This window comes from Vanacampus margaritifer, chromosome 3 (genome assembly GCF_051991255.1).
Source record: "Vanacampus margaritifer isolate UIUO_Vmar chromosome 3, RoL_Vmar_1.0, whole genome shotgun sequence".
In the NCBI taxonomy this organism is placed as follows: Eukaryota; Metazoa; Chordata; class Actinopteri; order Syngnathiformes; family Syngnathidae; genus Vanacampus; species Vanacampus margaritifer.
In genome coordinates, this window is record NC_135434.1 from 15,443,921 (window position 1) to 15,462,875 (window position 18,955).

An 18,955-nucleotide genomic window follows, 5' to 3' on the forward strand; every position below is an offset into this window, starting at 1 on the left:
TTTTTTAAAGCAAGTAATCAGTGAAGTAACTAAGTTACTTTTTTAGGCAACAGTGGCCAACAAATCAAACTGTGTAGGTGAGCAAAATGACGGCCCATGTGAATTGTTATCAAGTTTGATGTCAAATTTGGACGCTGGAATCAGAAGCATCCAGATGCTCATTTGCCGCCTCCCACTCGTCTTCCTTTATGCCTGTGATTTCTAATAACCGGAAGCCTTTGTGGAGCCGAGATGGGTTTTGTTGGCCTGAAAGGCCTCTAATCCCTGTGGCCCGTCAAGTGTGAAGCCCTTTGATGCCAGGTTGCCGTGCCAAAGTCTCTGCCTATTGACAAACAAGGGCTAGGCTGGGAAAAGACGAAGGGAGAGGGCTTTATGCTCACTTTTTGAAGAAAGCTCGGCCATGGAAAATATGGACTCAGTCTGTGAGAAGGAAAAGAATTAGCCTCCCTTTAATGAATTTTGGGCTTCTTTTTTTTAAAGGTAGTTTTTTCCTCTCATGTGGCAGTAATTAGGTGGAATGATGGGCATAATGCAGCTGGGGGCTTGTCAGGGCGGCAGGACACAAGGCCCTTGATATGCCTGAAAGCAAAGAATCTTTCCTCATTTGGACCATGTGGTGATCAAAGATGTTTTTTTGCTCATGTAAAGAAGATCAGAAAAAATGCTGCCTTTCCCATTTGCATGTGGACCAGCGATGGGCTTTGAAATGAGCGTGTTTTTCCTCTTCACAGCAAAGCAAACAAGTCTTGTCAGTTTTCCACTGTGAGTGAGAGCATCAAAGCGTCTGGCAGCGACGTCGCCAGGGAAGCCGAGCGGGTGCCTCATCAAGGTTGGCGAGGTCGAAGCTGGCGCGTTGCACTCCGCCCCTTCGGATGGCATTGTCTTTCGGTCTCATGCTCGCTTTTAGATGATAATCTCGGCGGTTAAAAATGAGATTTCAATCTAAATCTGGGAATTCTGAATTAGAGGGAGGAATGGAGGACCAAAAATGCCCAAATAAAAAAAAAAACAACATAAAAATGGATATCAAAAATATAATTGAAAAATTAAATACAAAAAATATAAATGGGAAAGAAAGAAAAAAAACGAGATTCAAAAATTTTAAATCTAGGTAAAAAAAAAATATTTTTGTTGTTTTTATTTCCTTTTATATTGATTTTTTGTATTTAATTTTTAAATTATATTTTTATATCTGTTTTTATTTTTACTTTAAGTCCTCCATAGGCAAGAGGATAAGTCATGCACTAAATTCAGCTCATTCCCCTCTGTCATTAAATTCCAAATTTATTTCTTTTATGATATGGATCTTGTAGATTTAATCATGTTCACAGTTGGAGACGCATTGGGTTGTTGAAATTAACTCCCCGTGCTATCTGTAATGGAAGCCCAGAAATGAGGATTGGGGCTATTTGGCTGTGGAGTCTTTTTTTAAATGATTTTGCAATTGGAAGGGAAATGGAGTGAGTCGTAGTCACAGTCTGCAACCTGCACACACCCTTTAGCTTGCTGTCAGCACAGTCATGGCACTTGATGTGTACGTGCGTTTGGTTGGCTTTTGCATAAAAAATATATTTATGAAGGGGTCGCAAGTCATTTGAGGCAGCTGATGTATCGCTTATAAATTGAGTTCTCCTCCCAACACCCCCCACACACACTTTTTGTTGCATTGAGCTAAGTAGCCATGAAATTGCCTGAATAATGTTGTTTAAATCCAATCTCAACGTGGCCCCTCACCTCCATGACCAGCCCCCAAACAATGACACATGAGTTTTGTTTTGTTTTTCCTTCAGAATTGCCATTTTCCTGTTTGCCACCTTGAGCTTTGCCTCATTGAACGAGGGCATTGCTATTCACAGTCGCCGCCTTCGCTGCGGAATTGAATTTCTGGGATTGGAGAGTTTCATATTGCAAACACCACATAGCATTTACTGTAGATGCTTTTGCATACTTTTTTTTCTTTTTGAGGCTGTACATATTACATTCATTGTTTTATTTGCATTTGTTTGTATGTAATTGTGACCATTTTCTTCAAGCCTTGTTAATCAGTGGATATTACAAATAATTATTGACATTTTTTTTTATACAGCTATTGTATTGGATTTTATTAGATTATACACTTGTACCTAAAGTTGTGGCCATCTGGTGTCATTAACCTGAATGACGCGCCAGATGTTCAAACTGGGCCTGTTCATATACTGGACTGAACCACTTACAATTCTCAAACGTGCCATTCCAATTAAACAAGATTTGATCCCCTCCCTCCTTAGTATGCAAGGCTAACCTAATTCATTGCTAAAGAGAGTTTGAATTAATTTCACAATGCACAGATTTAACACCGCCTAAGGTTCCGGGCTTTTGACAGAATGAGCCACTCAGCTAGGGAGTTAAAATAAGATGGAAAGAAAGAAATGGCTAATAGTGGAGCATTTGTGATGGAACATGTACAACAATCCTGATTAGAATACGCAAATGATGGGTTTTATTTTAGGCTGGAAGACATCTCTGGTTATCCTCCAAGATAGTTACAGTAAATGTCAGTGCATTATTGTTTACCATTTAATCTATTTTTCAAATGGGTCCGTAATTGTACTTTTGTCTCAAAACACGTCACATAATCCACAAAAAGAAAAATCCAGTTTAATCATTCATAATAGTTCATTGTAAATGGAGTGGACCAATATAGCACTTTATCTACAGGGCCATTCTCCCGTCACATGTGTGACATTCCCACAACATTTCTGTTGCTATTCCAGGCTTCAAGCTTAGGCATAATTGAGACTTTATAAATTACAGGATATTTATTGTGCCTTAGGCCTCAGAGATGCAGAGGCAAATGTGCTGTGTCACGTGTGTGACTCACTATAAGACACGTGACGCAGCACATTTGAAGTAGAAGGGAAGTGAAAAAGCTAAACTACTATCCTAACAGAGCTAACCCAAGACACAACAAATATCCTATAATTTAGCCTATAAGGTCTTCATTATTGCCTAAGATTGAAGCACAAAGAACAGAAGTGTTGTGAGAAAGTCACACTTGATGGAAGATTGGCTTGACACCATTGAAAACATAATGGAGTATACATATGCTGCTAGCGTGCTAACACAGCCGCATCAAGCTACAGAATGGTCATTATTAGTTTGAAATAACTTACTTACCTCCAGAATCCCTTGCTGTACTCTGGCTAATAGCAGGACCCAGCGTGGGATTTTACTTTTTTTTTGTCAAGTTTTAAATCCATCCATTTTGTGTCCTGTCGTAGCAGCTAGCTTGCGCTAGGCTAACCTGAGAGGGTTCGTTTCTCTGGTTCAGCGTCTAAATTTGCGAAGTTCCTTCATTCTCGGACAGCATCAGAGGACAACCGTGAAATAACAACAAAGGCATAATTTGATACCTAGGTGGCCATATGGGCTTTATTGACTGATTGCTTAACAGTTTAATATGATTATGATTAGCCAGCTAAACATTGATGTACACATGCAGTACATACGACAATACAGTATACAGCCCTATTACTTATGATGCGAAAGTGGTCCACACGGAGTTGAATCTCACTCATTCTTTCCCCTCTGTTTGACCCGCAGGTGACCTGGCGGTGCCTATACATTCCCCTCGCTACCCCACTGCGGCAGAACTTGATGCGTACGCTCAGAAGACGGCCAACAGCCCTCTGTCCATCAAGATCTTCCCGACCAACATCAGGGTTCCCCAGCACAAGCACCTTAACCGGACTGTGAATGGATACGACACCACTGGCCAGCGCTACAGCCCCTATCCACACTTCCACACTGGGGGCTACCATGGCCTACTTGCCATTGTCAAGTCCTCTTCCTCCCCATCATCATCATCATCATCCACGTTCGTTTCATCAAAAGGTGTTCTCAAGAACTCCGAAGGCAGACGGACTAAGCTCTCTCCAGCCCACATTGCCGTTGCCCCATACCCACCTAGCAGTAGCACTTTAGTCACTGGCCCCGGCCAGATGGGATATCAAACGGGACCCACCAAGCCTCCAGAAGGCCCCGGGTTGTCGGTACCACCCAATGTCACTGTAGCTGGCTCGGTGATTCCCGTAACAGGGGGGCGTGGCCTCGCTCTCCCCGCACAGTCCAACCTCCCTTCCATCCAGAGCATCATTTACCAGATCAACCAGCATTGCCAAGCGCAGGCTCTGCAGCAGGTGTGTCAGGGGGCCCCACCCTCCAATTCCAGTCCCTCCAAACAGGGCACCACCATCATGGGGGTCTCCTCTAGCTCCTCAGGTGGCGGTTACGTGGTGGGACTCGGCCCACAGGCCAATATGGTGTACACGGGTCCAGGGCTGCCGGCTCAAAACACCGAGCCGGTCAAGAGCGGGGTTTACGCCGACGGTATGGACTACATCTTGTGGCAGAAGCAGCAGCAGCAACAGCAGCAGCAGCAACAGGCGGTGCTACGAATGTACAGCGGGGGCAGCGGAGGGGGAGGAGCCGTCAGCAAGTCCCCCGAAAGCTGCATCCCCGGGATCATGGCGGGGCAAGTATCCTCGTCCTCGTCAAGACCTTACCACATGACGGCCAGCGCGAGCGGCGGGGGCGGGATGGACAAAGTCAGCTCCTCCCCTTTGAACTGCATGGGCATGCATGGGAATTTCTCAGTGGGTCAGTACTTTGCCCCCCCGTGGAACAGTGTCCTGGTGACACCCGATAGTGACTGCTACAACCCGCAGGAGCTTCTGGTCTCCTCCACCGGCGGTTCGGCCACGGGTCACAGAGAAGTGGGCTACCCGCACCATCCCTATCACCACCACCATCACCACCACCACCACCATCACCCCGCCATCGACAGCGGAGGCCGCCTGTGCTGCAGCCTGCCCAGCAAAAGTTTGTGCAACACGTCCGTGTTGAGCAGCAGCTTGCAGTCTCTGGAATACCTGATCAACGACATCCACCCGCCGTGCATCAAGGAGCAGATGCTGGGCAAAGGCTACGAGACTGTGTCGGTGCCACGTCTGTTGGACCACCAGCACGCGCACATCCGCCTCCCCGTTTACAGATAGAGGCGGCCGCAGAATCACAAGAATCGAGTTGTGAATTTGTAAAGAAAATCTCAAGTCAAAGGACAGATCCAGTTTTGCTTTAACGGGTGCGGCAGTTTAGCGAGAGGAGCTGTTGTCGTGTCGTGCGAGCGCTCGGAAAGCCAGGCTAGGAGAATTCCAAATAAGAAAAGGGCAGTAGTGATTGCGAGTGGGGGAGAAAAGGGATTCGAAGATTCTCCTGATGATCCATTGTGCGCTTTGCCAATAGGAATTTGGCGTCGATTCATTTGTCTTTCTGTTTCCGTTTATGTTGCCGATCTTTTACTTGCCTGAACTTTGAACTTTTCTCTGGTTTTTGTTTTCTGATGGAATCATAGCTTGACATGAAGTGCATACGCCACCTGTACCCCCCCTCCCCCCACTTCAAATACTAAGACTGAAGCTACTGTGTAGGTTGTCACTGAAATAAATGGTCGTCACAGGACCAAAGTTTAGGGCTGCTCTCAACATCCAGAACCACATGCAGACGGATGAAGACAGACTCAGTGAAATTATAGCCAGGACTTGAGTGTTCTGCTCAAAAATCATCAAGTCTGATTTGGGACAGGATAGTACATTATTAATGATTATTGCTGTTATAATTGATACATAAATTGCACTGCTTGAATCTTGTTAACTTTGAAGTTTGGAATTGGGTAGTTTGGATATGATATATTTAAGAAACTTGAAAAACTTGAACCTATTTTATGTTGTTTTATATATTTGTAGGTATATTATATGCATTGGCTGCTATGGGGAAAAGCGTCTCTGATGCTTTGTTCTTTCCACTTGGTTTTTATGGTTTAAATATATCCTTTTCAAGCAAATGTGCAGTTTCTATGTCCTGTTTTGAGGCATCGTCACTGCTTTGGTTCTGTAAGAACCTGCTTTGTGAGAGCTTGTTTTCCTAACCAACACTGGAATCTGCAGGGTGGCTGAAAAGTATAATTTAGCATTTTAAATTACTGGTACACTTTTCTTTTCACTTTTCTTTTTTTTTAAATCAAACGATGCATGTTCTGGATTACATGGGGAAATGAAAGTAAATGTTCCTCTTTCAACATACAGTAAGCACAGATGGCGTCAGTCAAAAACAATAAACCAAAAGACAGCCAAGTAACTGGCCATCTGGAAAATCAATGAAGACCACCATGGGGAAATAAAACAATACGAAACCCCTATTAGTGTTGTCTGTTTAAACTAACAGCGATACTAAAAAATTTTAAAGCTATTTATGATGCCTACTTACTTTTCACCCACCTTGTACAATTATGAGGGAGTATTAGGCCCGCACAGAAAACAGTTATACAATGAGAATAAAGTAATGTTATGGAAACAGTCATTATTATTAACAATAATAATAATAACTGTCACCAAGTTAACAATATTTATGATATTACCTAAATAATATGTTGGGTCTTCATTGTGAGGCGGTGACATCAAAAACATTTATTTTTAAAAAATTTATTTAATTTTAAATTTTAATTACAGTTTTTTTTTTTATAATAAAATGTATTCATCTTCATAACATAACTTTATTCTCAGAATTTTCCTTTCAATGTCTCCCTAATACTCCTTCATAACAATCAATCTTGAAACATTTATTTTAAAAGAACATAAGAAATGTTACAGTAAAAAAATGTGAATTGCGAGGTTATCGCCATAACAATACATGTACGTGTGCTTAACACGAGTATGTGTGCGCGTGTGTGTGAGCGCACGCATACGCATTTTAGCTCTTCAAAAAGCCTCAGACGTTTTATTTTCCCGGGTGTCATCTGAAGATTTCGACCGCAGTCCCCATAAAAATCAAATCGGAGTAATGTACAGGAATTATTTTTGCTTCCTTTTGAATGGAGGACTTTAGTGTCTCCTTTCTTTGTGTATCTGTCACATCTGCCTTCTCTGTCAGGTGTCGTCATAGCGATAGAGGAAGCCGGGGTAGAAGGGAGTCCTATTTTGAGAGATTTGATTCACTCCTCTTGCAAATAAAAAATGAAAACAATCGTTTGCTCTCTTCTGGCAACAGATGAAAAGAGACAAGGGTCATTGCTTTCCCTTTGTTCATTTTAGCCCCTGGTTGGGATGCATTTATCCCGGGCCAGTCTTAACTAGATGATTCAGAGCGGTGAAATATTTATTATGACTGTGAGATTCCCTTGAATGTACTGCACTTAAATTACTGCGATGTGTTATTGCCTTGTGGGATTCAAGCGAAAGAGAGAAATTGGATCAGTGCAGCAGACCTGTGGTCTTGATTAGCATTTCTTTTGTCAGTGGAATTTCAATGCTAAATTCAATTTATTAAATAAAGCGGAGAGCCGGAGCTTTGTTGTGGGGAAATACTGGCATCAGTCTAGATTTATGAAGTGCAATTATTATGACTGTATGAACATTTTTTTTTCTCTGAGCTTACACCAAAAAAAATGTAAACTACAGTTGTCAATACATTCCCAATGTACCACATCCCTAATCCCTATCCTTTTTTTTTGTTTTGTTTTGAGGTGTAAAATAAATTTCTTTAAGAATATATCCAGAGGCCACATCTTGGCTTTGACGTCTGTCATTATTTTCTAAAGCTTTAGAAGTCGGACCCTGTGGGACCTGGAGCAGAGGCTTGACGAGTGATGTTGAACCTTTTGCTGTCAATGACAAAAAAAAAAACTTTGAAGTTGCCGTCTTTAATCTAGGGATGTCCTTATTTGAACTTCGACAGCCGACCTAAATCTTGACTATGAGCCTTAAAATGTGAGTTAATGGTGTTTGTAGACTCTCCACTGTCATTGAGGTCTAAAGAAGACCAAACCCATCGGCTTTTGCGCAGTAAGCCTCCTTAACATTCCAATAAAAAATAAAAAAAATCATGTTGTTTCAACAGCTTAATGCCCCAGCCGCGGTCTGATCCTGCCGTCTTGTAGAAATATTTTGACAGATTTACAGATACATCCCGTCCCTAAATCCCCTCCGTTTGGCTTCTGCATCCGAGCATTAAAAACCCCTGTCACATGACGTTGAAGTCAAGAGCCAATACTTGAGGCAGTGGAGATCCTGCTGTCTGGCCTTTCCCACCAGTGGAGGTCCGGGGCAGCCGTCCTCTCAGCTAATGGGAGTATTGGGTGACAGCTCCAGTGGAGAGTATTCAGTCGCACAGAGGGTTGAAATCAAACCCTTTTCAAATAGGAATGGATTTCCTGTAAGGTACGGGAAAGACTGATAATTAGAGAGGAAAGTGTCAATTCACATGCATTTCTATTCAAATCAAGTCTGTATTTTTGCTTTACTTTGTGGCTATTTGTTCCAGGCGCCATTAACAAGGTCCTTTTGGTGAGATGTGTCGCACTAGGGGTTGGATGAAGACACTTGAGAGAGTTAAATGTTGTTGTCTTTTTGCTGTCACATTCACTGCAACACATATAAACACAACATGCCCACGACATTTCCACTGAGGTCATTTTCTGTTTACTAGTTTTAACAGAGGGAGGGCAACCAAGTACAAAAATACATTTAGGCTACCACAAGCACTTTTGTAAATAATTATCGCTCACCTCCAACCAAGGTTATTTTAGTTAACTGAAACTAACGAAAAAACAAAAATTCCCCAAAACAATTTCGTTAACTAAAAAAATAAAAATGCTTTAAAAAATAAAAATAAAAATAACTAAAACGACATTTTATGTTTACAAAGCTAACTATAATTATAGCAAAAATGTCCTTCGTTTTAGTCTTTGGTAATTAATTTAATGCATTGCATGCATAATGCTTTGGGGATGATTTTAAATGTGATTTTAAGTAGATTTATTTTGATATTAACCGGAATAAGGACGTTTGAAAATGTGTCACACAAAAGTGACGTCATCTAGCAACAGCCAATAGAAAAGCACCTTCAGACGACGTTGCTCCCATGGTGTTTTTTTAAATATTGTGCACAAGTAATACTTTTTTTTTTAAACTAATACTGAAACTAAACTAAAACAACAAAAACTAATAAAAAAAAGTAACAGAAGCACCTTGAAAACGAATTAAAACTAACTAAATTTAAAAACTAAACAAAACTAAAATAAAAAAATCCAAAACTATAATAACCCTGCCTACAACACACAACAACATGACCATTCCATCTGCACAGAAGGCATTTTCTTACTAGGACCCCTGAACTGCCTTCATCTGCCTGACTAAAACTTTTTACATGACTTCTTATTTAGGGACAATTCCAAGCTTACATCACAAATCAAAATGGCGGTCTCACTCAGCTCTCCGCTCATTGAAAAACATTACACATTGGATCGTTGTAATTCGATTTGTGAGTATTTTGATTTCAAAATGAGATGAAATGCCGTTGGACTACGACCAGATATACCAATATGACCAGAAATTGGACGTAATTCGTCTAACGTTAGAAAAAAATGTCCTTAACAGCCAAGAGGCACTTGCATATTGTTACATTATTAAAAATGAAAGAATAAAAACTGCATTTGAATACAATTTAGTTCTTAGGTCATCTGAATAGTGTACGTTATGCTAATCATGTAAAAATTGTTCCATATATAATATTCAAATGTGTGATGTGTGAACTAAAACGTGTCAAATGACTAGCATATAGCACATTAGCTAGCATGGTAGTTTGATTTTGGCTAGCCAGTCTACACTCTTTTAATGTTCCATACAAAGAGTAGTATCAATAATTTCAGCGATATGGACAATTAGAGTGATGTTTCACCTGTTTTAATTTAGTTAGCCTTTGTGTTTACCCTCCTGTTGCTAAGAAAAACGAGTAAAGTAAACGTAAAGGAAAGCGGAGGGGGCTTTACTCGATTTATGTACATAATGATGCAGGCTTAACGCCTGAAATATGTAGAAATCAAAATAATACGCACTCAAAAAACATTCTTACCACTTAGGAAGTGCTCACTACCAAGCGCTGTGGTCTTGGTTAGCCTCCATTTCAAACCATCTTTCACTGCTTTTCCACATTTTCTCTGACCTTCAGAGGTCCATGGGAAAAACATGGAATGCTAATTTATTTTCCATCATGACACGGTTGGAACATCCAACCAAACAACAACTTTTAGGTCTGTTTTTCTGAGAGTTTGTATGCTAGCCGAGGGTAAACGCAAAACAATACGCCGTTTGTTTTCACCGAGTAAGGGGTGTTGCATTCAGGAAGTATCAGAAATGCCAGAATGTTCGAAATTGATGCTGTCACCTCGGACTTATATATGAATGACTAACAATGCAGTCGGGAGAAGTGAAGCCATCGGCAGCCATCTTAGGTTGCCCACGTCTGCGGCGTTTTCACATTATTTTCTGTCTCTACGGTGAAATTTCATCTCTTAAGTCCGTAGCTGTAACCCGGCTTCCCAATTTGGACAACGCACACTTTGGCAATATTATGATAATACATTTAAACGTCCAATTGATTTGTGCCTGAGCTGATCCACGTATGGCTCACTCAGCTGCAGAGGCAGAATGGCATATGGCATGTCATTATCCCCCCCGCCCGTCCAAGGCCAACAGGGTTCAGCAGTACTTAAAACAAACTGAAGGTTACGGCTGCCCGGCATTGAAGGGGAGGACGGCGGGGGCGGGTGGCGGCTAAAGCCCCGTCTCCGCTGCGTCTCGGAGGGCCTCATCGGCGCACCGTGGCGCCCCAGCTCATCGGCCCGCTTTGAAAGCCGTCTGTGTTTGATCGGGGCGGGGGGGATTTGTTTTCTGTTGGATTATACATGCTTGCTCCCCGCTTGGCTGAGGGGGCCCTGTGCATATGTGACAGATCTCAGAGCGGCGCGAGATACAGGGAGGGATTTTTGGGGTCAGAAAAGCCCCGAAGCATCAGTAATCAGGATAATTGCCATGTTCCCGCACGGTGCCGCTATCAGATGCCCCTCTTTGGCTCGGCTCAGCGGCCTCATATTCAAATTCCAGCTCTATTGAAATCCTCCTGAAAGACACATTGTGCCTCGATGTATCACATTTTTGTAAATCAATTCAGTTTTAAATGCTGCGAGCTAATTACGCCGCCCAGGAAAGGACAGATGTGAGCGCCATGTGAACGAGGACATTTCGATCCATAAAACTTATCGACTTGCTAACCTGTTTTCAAGGGCAGCGAGACGCTCACGATGGCCCGAGGGCAGCGTGGAGGGAAATTGACTCGCGCTGCTTGTAAAGATCCGTTTGTAAATCCCATGAAGACCTTTTCGATGGTGCAAAGGTCCTGCTGCATTTTATGCACGGGGCCAGTTAAAAACAAGGCCATAAGGGACGCCGCAATGAAGAAAACAATGGCAGATGCTCGCTCGCTAGAGTCTTGGCGCTGCTTCCCCGGCCTACACATGGTTAAGTGTGTGTTTGTGTGTGTGTGGAAGTCATCGGGGGTAGAACTTGGGCCTCCGGGGCGCCTTCTTAACATCCCCCTCAATGTCTATTACTGGCAGAAACAGATCATGTCATACAGCTGCTCTCTGGCTCCCGCCATGCAAGAAAATACATAATCAATAATTCACAAAATATGTGCAAACTAGTTTCATTTTTTTTTGCTAGATGAGCGCATAAATCACAAATTTGCCTGAAAAGCCCATCCAGCAGGAGCTTAGGACGTTCTATATCTTAAGCGTCATAACTATATAGGTTCAGCTGAAGAAGCTTATTGCCGTCAAATATTTTCATGCAGATGTCTAGATCCAATCCAAATATCCAAATCTGTGGATTTTGCTTTATTGTTTGTGCGGAATGTTCCTATGGGCAAACAGGGCTGTTTTCTTTCCTGGATCATCTCGGCTGCGCCAACAATGTCCAAGTCTGAGGGTTACGGCAACCTTGAGAAAATAATATATATGGAAATGGGGAATATATAACACATCTCTCTTATTGTTCTCCCTGCAGTGATGTATTTATGTTGGTGTCTCCTCAGGATGAAAGCATGTAAAGAATACCCCTCCTTTTTGGGGGAAATGATATATCGTAGATAAAATATGAGGTGTTAATATGAAACAAAGCTATAAAAAAATAAAATAAAATTGTCGCAGGGGCGTTTCAACTTTTCTTTTACTTTTTTCGTCCCAGCAATTGCTTACCGTTTTTTTTTTTTTGCAGTTGTGCAATTTCCCCCTAATCTTTCCACAAAAGCATCACCTTGGATTTGCTCAAACTGCCACACGGCGTCCAGACGTGCTTTTTTTTTTGTCAATCTCAGGACTGAAATGTACACGTTTGCTATTCATTGGACCCCGTATGATTGTTTGATATATGAATAAAGCAAATGACTTGTACGTGGGCCGCTTCTGTCGCTCTGCTTAGTCGACCCTCACTCTTTCTTTGGCTGTGTACCTTAATGAGAGTAAGCATATTAGTCTTAGGACGCACATCTCCACCATATGTTGGCCTCCACAATCCTGCTCCTTGCGTGACCTTTTTCACCTTTTAGGTGATGGTAATGGTATCCTGAAAGGTTTAACACCGTTTTTATATAGCCCATCTTAAATGGGACAGAAGGTATACTCATACTCTTTGAATGAGCTTGTATGAGGATTTGGTGACTGAGGCCAAGAAAAGCTAAATAAGTCAGTCTCTTTGCATGCAACTGGCTAAAGTGATCAAGATCAAGCGCATGCGACTCTCTTCAAATGGTTTTACAGGAAAAGTCGATCGCAAAATTTTATTGATAATAATTCTGATTAACCCTGGAGAACCCAAGAACCCTTTTCTTCTTTGGAAAATTATGAATTATACATTAAATGACTGCTATAAGTTCACTGAACACCAAAATACATGTTTTTTCAATGTTTTTTTTTTCCAATTTATTCCCTAATTTAGGATTAGGGCGAAATTTGACCCTTTGGGATTTAGGGGTATCATTTCGAAAAATCAGAATAACAAAAACTGTCAGTAAACTATTTAGAATTTAAGAAAATAATCAATCAAATACACAGCTACATTGAACAATATAATTTTTTTAATTTTATTTGTTGCATTTTAGCCATCTTGTCACCACCACTCTGGCTCATGTAAGTGCAATATTCATCCACTAGATGGCCCCATGCAGGGGTCAGAAGTGGCACTCTGGACTTTTGAAGTTAAATTTGTAAAAAAAAAAGAAAGAAAGAAAAGGTCTTTGTTATTTGAGTAGCAGAATTTATAGGGGCCAAATTTGACCCCGTGGGTTCTCCAGGGATAAGATTGTGTTTGTGGAATATGAGGTAAGCAAAAAAAAAAAATCCACTTGTTTTTATCCATCTCAGGCACGGACTAATATATGAATGGACTATCACTAGGCTGAAGCCAGACGGAAGCCATCTTACATTGCCGCTTTCACTGACAACTTCAGTTTTTTTCTGCCTAAAAACACATTATCAGTTCAAGTTTTACGTATGGAGTAATGAGAGCCTCTCAAAGAACAATTTTATTGTTTGCATCCACTATTCTTCAGACTATGTCATCTCATTATTGTAAATCGTGACTCAGAGAGGTAAGGTTTACATTTCACAGCAATTTTTTCCCCTCACTTTTACTTTCATTTGATTTTTGACGGTTCCGACAACATGATGTAGACGAATCTTTGAGTAGCACTCGGAGTTACACCATATTGGAGAAAATTCAATATCATATTTTTAGCGATGAAATGTGCATTTCCGCCGTAGAGACAGAAAATAATGTGACAATGCCATGGAGAAATTAATATAAAGTATTCAAGTTAGGCAGGCTTACCAAGTGGCAACGTAAGATGGCCACCGATGGCTTCACTTCTCCCGACGAGTAAGTGGGATTGTCATGCTGCATTCCAGGATGATCAGAAGTCTGATTTTTCCGACTTCAAACCAGGAAGTGTCTACGGGAACTTGGAAATCCCACTTGCAAAGTCGGAAAAAAAAAAAGTACCCCGACTTCACCGACGGACTGCAATGTGACGTCACTCTACAATGGCGACCCCTTTGGAAACACAGATTGTGAATGGTAAAACGCAATTGAATCGAGTATAAAACTTGATACAGTGGTACCGTGGCTCACGAACTTAATTGGTTCCCACAGAGAGTATGTGAGCCGAAAAGTTCATCTTCCAAACAAGTATTTCCCATAGGAAACCATTGAAATGAGAATAATCCGTTCCCAGGTCCCCATAAAACACAATTTTCTACTAAAAAGCCTTAAAACTACACAAAATATACCTTATTTTATGTATAATAAATGTGCTATTGTATTGTAATTAAAGAAATACACTGTACTGTATAATAAAGTGTTTTTATTTGCAAAACTTGCAACTTGCCTTTGTGATGGTACAGTAGTTGAAGGCTTGATGGAATGGAGTGGGAGGAGGAGGGAGGGAGGGAGTTACTGTTTGGAAGGAGAGTGCTCCGGTGTGGCTTCTCTTCTTTGCTTCTTAGGAGACTCTTTATCCTTGTTGCTGACTAAAAACCTCTTAATTGACACCTGTTGCTTTCTGAGTTGTAAGGTCTTACGAAACTGAGGCATCACATTATCATTCATCATGTTGATGATTCTCATAGCCGCAGTCTTTTCTGAATGGTACTGTTCGACAAAATCCTGCACATCACTCCACTTTGCTAACATGGTCTTGATGCTCTCACTTGATGCTGACAAACGCGCACCTCGTTCGTGTTTGTCGATGATCTCCTTCTTCTGCTCGACCGTAATTTTCTTCAATGTCTTCTTAGGCTTAACACTAGCCTTTTGTGGGGTCTTTTTCGGTCCCATGGTAGCAAAAGTACACTCCAAAAGTACTCCAAAATGATCCAAAATGTCTACCGAACACAAACCATGTCCGCACTCAAACAAAGGGGGCGACGAACTGGGACGCCGTGAGCGTGCGTCAGCTTCTCGTGATTTCTCGTGTCGCGAGATCTGGTTCGTCCGCCGAAAACTAGTTCATCAGCCGAGACAAAATGCTCGCGAATTTAATGTTCGTGAGGCGAAAAGTTCGTGAGCTGAAGCGTTCGTCAGCCGATAAATATTTGACATAACTCCACGTAACACAACGTACGTGACAGTATGCCGCTATCTCCCTGCATGAAATGATCCGGCCAACTACTGAACTGGATGAAATGCTTATGAAATAAAATAAAAACAATAAATGAAGCAAAATTGTGAGAAGGCAAGTTTGCTGGAGGTCAAAAATGAGTTTTGAGGACCAAAATTAAAAAACAATGTATCACTATCTGCCATTTTGGTTGTTTACTTTCGCTGCGTACGCTTTCAGGAAAAAACAACTCTGATCAATCTGACTTCCGATCGAATGCAGCATTCATATATAACATATAGTCTGATCTCTGGGGGTCGCTGTCTGTTGTCGACTGAAAATGACATCCAATAACGGCTCAGCTTCAGAAAACAGGTGAAGCATGATTTATCGTTACCTGAAGTTTGAACTATGAGGTAATTTGTGGCAAAATGTCCACCCACTCAGATGGATAATTGTGGGTGGATTTTGCTGCATAACTCATTTTCCACAAACAATATTAATCCTAATAACGTGTTTAGACTAATGAGGCTGCATATAACATATTGCAAAGAAGATTATTGGATTGACTTCCCCTTTTTTATTTGTCACAACTCATAGAAGGATTTTCCATCTGTATGAAAAAGAACAAAATTGTGTAGCTTTATCGTAATAATACAAGTGTTTATTTATTTATTTATTCATGTTAAAGATGAAAAGTATGTTCAGGTGCACATAACCCATTTATCATTGGGTTAAACTTGATGACACAAGACACAATTTAGACTGAATGAGCACGATTTAAATTTCTGATCGGCATATGACCACAAAATGACAACAACATAGCACAACCTAAAGAGCCAACTGTACTATAGAGCACCAAAACTGACAAAATTCTAAATAAATAAATGACTAAATAAATAAATGGCTAAAAGTGAAAATAGAAACGGATATAACAAAATATAATAAAAAACTAAACAAATTAATATATAAATGAAAAAAAAATTATAATGATTATATATATATATATATATATATATATATATATATATATATATATATATATATATATATATATATATTTATTTATTTGTTTGTTTGTTTTTATTTCCATTTCTATAAAAAAGAATTATTTAATTATCGATTTATATTTTTTACATCCATTTTTATTTTCACTTTTAATCATTTAGGCCTATTTATTTATTTGGTCATTTATTTATTTTTAATTTTGGCAGTTTTGGTGCTCCATACTGAACAACATAAACTGTAACAAAAAGGATGGCCTTACAAAGATGATCTGCAATGAGGTGAAATATTAGAAAGATCTCTCTGTGCCATGCAGCACATTTTTACACTCCTCTAAACTATAACAACAATTCATTTCTGACATTGTCAACCTGATGACGAGTACAGTATTAGGTACTTTTGATATAGCTCTTACTATATTCTTGTTCTATTAAAGGACACAAAACAGAAACAAAATTAAAGATTTACAGTAATTAAGCACAAAAAAACATTTCCAATGTTTTGTTGTAACACTTCCTGTTTAAACAATGCAAGTAACTTGAAGAACTATTAATATTAATGTTTTATCCCCTCTTTTGTCTCCTCACTCACAAGCTCTCCACCCACCTAAAAACATCAGATAAGCCGGAGACTGATGAGGCCGCCTCCTCCAGCAGAGCGTGCGTTACTGGGAGACTGCACACTGATTTCATGCACGCTCACTCGAACAGAAAAAGAGCTCCGTGGAGCAGAAATGCTTCTCTTATTAGCAAAACTCATTCACCTGCACGCCACATTGACTCGCTGGCAATTTAACAATAAATCATGAGAAATGCCGATGGAGGCCCGGCGGCAGGCTGACGCCGCGACGCCACCGCCGCCCTCGCCTGTCACTTTAGACACCCTGAATCATTTAGGGTTCAGTGACCTCGTTTCATCCGCCATGAACTGAAAGGTCATCTCGCAGGCTACACGCAAGCAATATGTCTGCGACTCATCGTCTCCCAGTGCTCCCAGTGATTGCTCGTTCAATTTAGAAATACCGCACCTCGGTGTCATATTTCACCGGGGATCACGGGAAGTATTTCACGCAATTATTCCAGCAAAGAGAAAATTAAACCAAGAGCTGCTCTGGGAGTTGTCTCCTCCGTGAGTTTAGTGCACGATTCCGCTGCTCAGACGGTGAAAACTGCTCCAGACGAGCTGGGCGGTCAGCAACATCGTGCCGTGCATAAATGAGTTGGCTAAATCCCAGCAAAGAATCTGCGCGCTACTTATCAGCCTAAACACCTTCGAGCTTAACGAGCTGGACAATGGCTGAACATTTTGTGCTGCCAGTTGCTGAGCTTACAACAGCTTTCCCTCGTTTGCAGTTTGAGAGTGAACATGATAATCTAACCTATTGCTTGAGACACATTTGTAGCAGCAAGCGCACGTATTTTTGTTAAGTGCACGCATTTCCTGTGCATCTCCAGAGTTGCTGACAGCGATACTTGCAGGACCGAGGCCTGGCCTACTTAAGGGGGCTGCGGAAAGAGGAGGGCAGGCCAACTTGTCAGCAGCACTAGGTGCTTGCTGCTTAGATAAACCTGCAGGATTAGTGGCCCAGTTAAAGTTGGGGCAAAGAGGATTAGCCTCTTCTCTTCTGAGGTGGCAAGAGATTCCCTGCATGTCCTTCAGCACTGCTGGCCTTAGAGAGAGAGATGAGAGTAAGAGGAAGAGGAAGGGGGGCTTGGGGGCTCCAGGGTTGTGCCCCGAGTTATCTAAGTGAGAATCACCTTTGTAGCATGTTAAAAAAAAAAAGAAGAAGAAGAGGAAAGGTGAGGAGTAATAATTAAAGGTGAAAGGCACTGAAGCACTGCATAAATGCGTTCCAGCGTGTGCTTTCATTAAGAAGGCAAAAGCCGGTAATTACCGGCCAGGTGTCACAGTGAGGTCAGCCATAGTTTGCCAGAAAAGTATTTAGAAGGTGTCCGTCCTTTTATGAATTATTTGTCATTATGCTAATGAGAGGGTTCACTGAAATATCATATTTAAATATGAGATTTAAAACAAGCGCTTTCCTCCTCGTTTTACTGTAATTTCATCGAGTAAGGCCGCGTACTAAGTGCTACATTACAGATCTCTACTGCCACCAGCAGGCAATAGCGAGAACAGCAAAAAAAAAACACTTAAGGAAGCTATATTAATAAAATAGCTTAACAGGAATTTTGGTTTGGAGGGGAAAATATGATGTCCTAATTTAAAAACAAAACAAAAAAAAAAAACATTATTTAACCATTATCATTATACAGCCATCTATTTTGTACTGTATAGTGGTTGTCCTCATTAGGTCATATTTATGAGAATCATTTCTCAATTGTTTTACCTGGATGAATAAAGTTGGCTAGAAAACCCCGATTCACACTCACAATCACATCTATTCACAATTGTGTTTTCAATTAACCTAATCTACTCTGCCACAGTACTTAGAAGCTGTTTGAAATTAGAGAGAGCCCTTATAACATAAGGGATACAAGTGTCTACAAAAAAAATTAAAAACAACAAGAAATATTAGGCAAATGTGTGTTTCTGTAAGAGGTGTTAATTTGTGGGGGGGAAATGGTACTGACCTGAAAAGATGCAAGTCACTTGTTGAGTTTAAAAAAATGTTTAAAAGCAAAGTTCAAGAATATTATTTAAATCAGACTTGAGCTTCCAAAACAGCAGAAATGGTGTCATTTCTTTCGATGTATCAGTATGAGTAGAATAAAAATTGTATATGTGAGTATGAGGATGAATTATTATGGTGTATGCCTATTAATTGCATGTACTTATGCTACTGGCAAATGTACATACGTGTCAAAGTGCAGTTGTATACACGAACAGGTTTATACATTTTCTTTCATTGAAATATATTTACCTATTATTGTATCTATTGAAACAAGTTAAAACATTATGGGTAGGA

At 40.7% G+C, this 18,955-nt stretch overlaps 1 protein-coding gene across 1 annotated transcript in view; it reads left to right on the forward strand.

Annotated features, from left to right (window-relative positions):
- The window catches only part of fam222aa (family with sequence similarity 222 member Aa), a 67,168-nt gene extending 59,584 nt beyond the window's left edge, over positions 1–7,584 (forward strand). Inside the window, exon 3 of the mRNA XM_077562325.1 lies at positions 3,583–7,584. Coding sequence (XP_077418451.1) covers positions 3,583–5,036 — 1,454 coding nt within the window. The 3' untranslated portion in view covers positions 5,037–7,584. The remainder of the gene's footprint in view (positions 1–3,582) is intronic.
- The last annotated feature ends 11,371 nt before the right edge of the window (positions 7,585–18,955 follow it).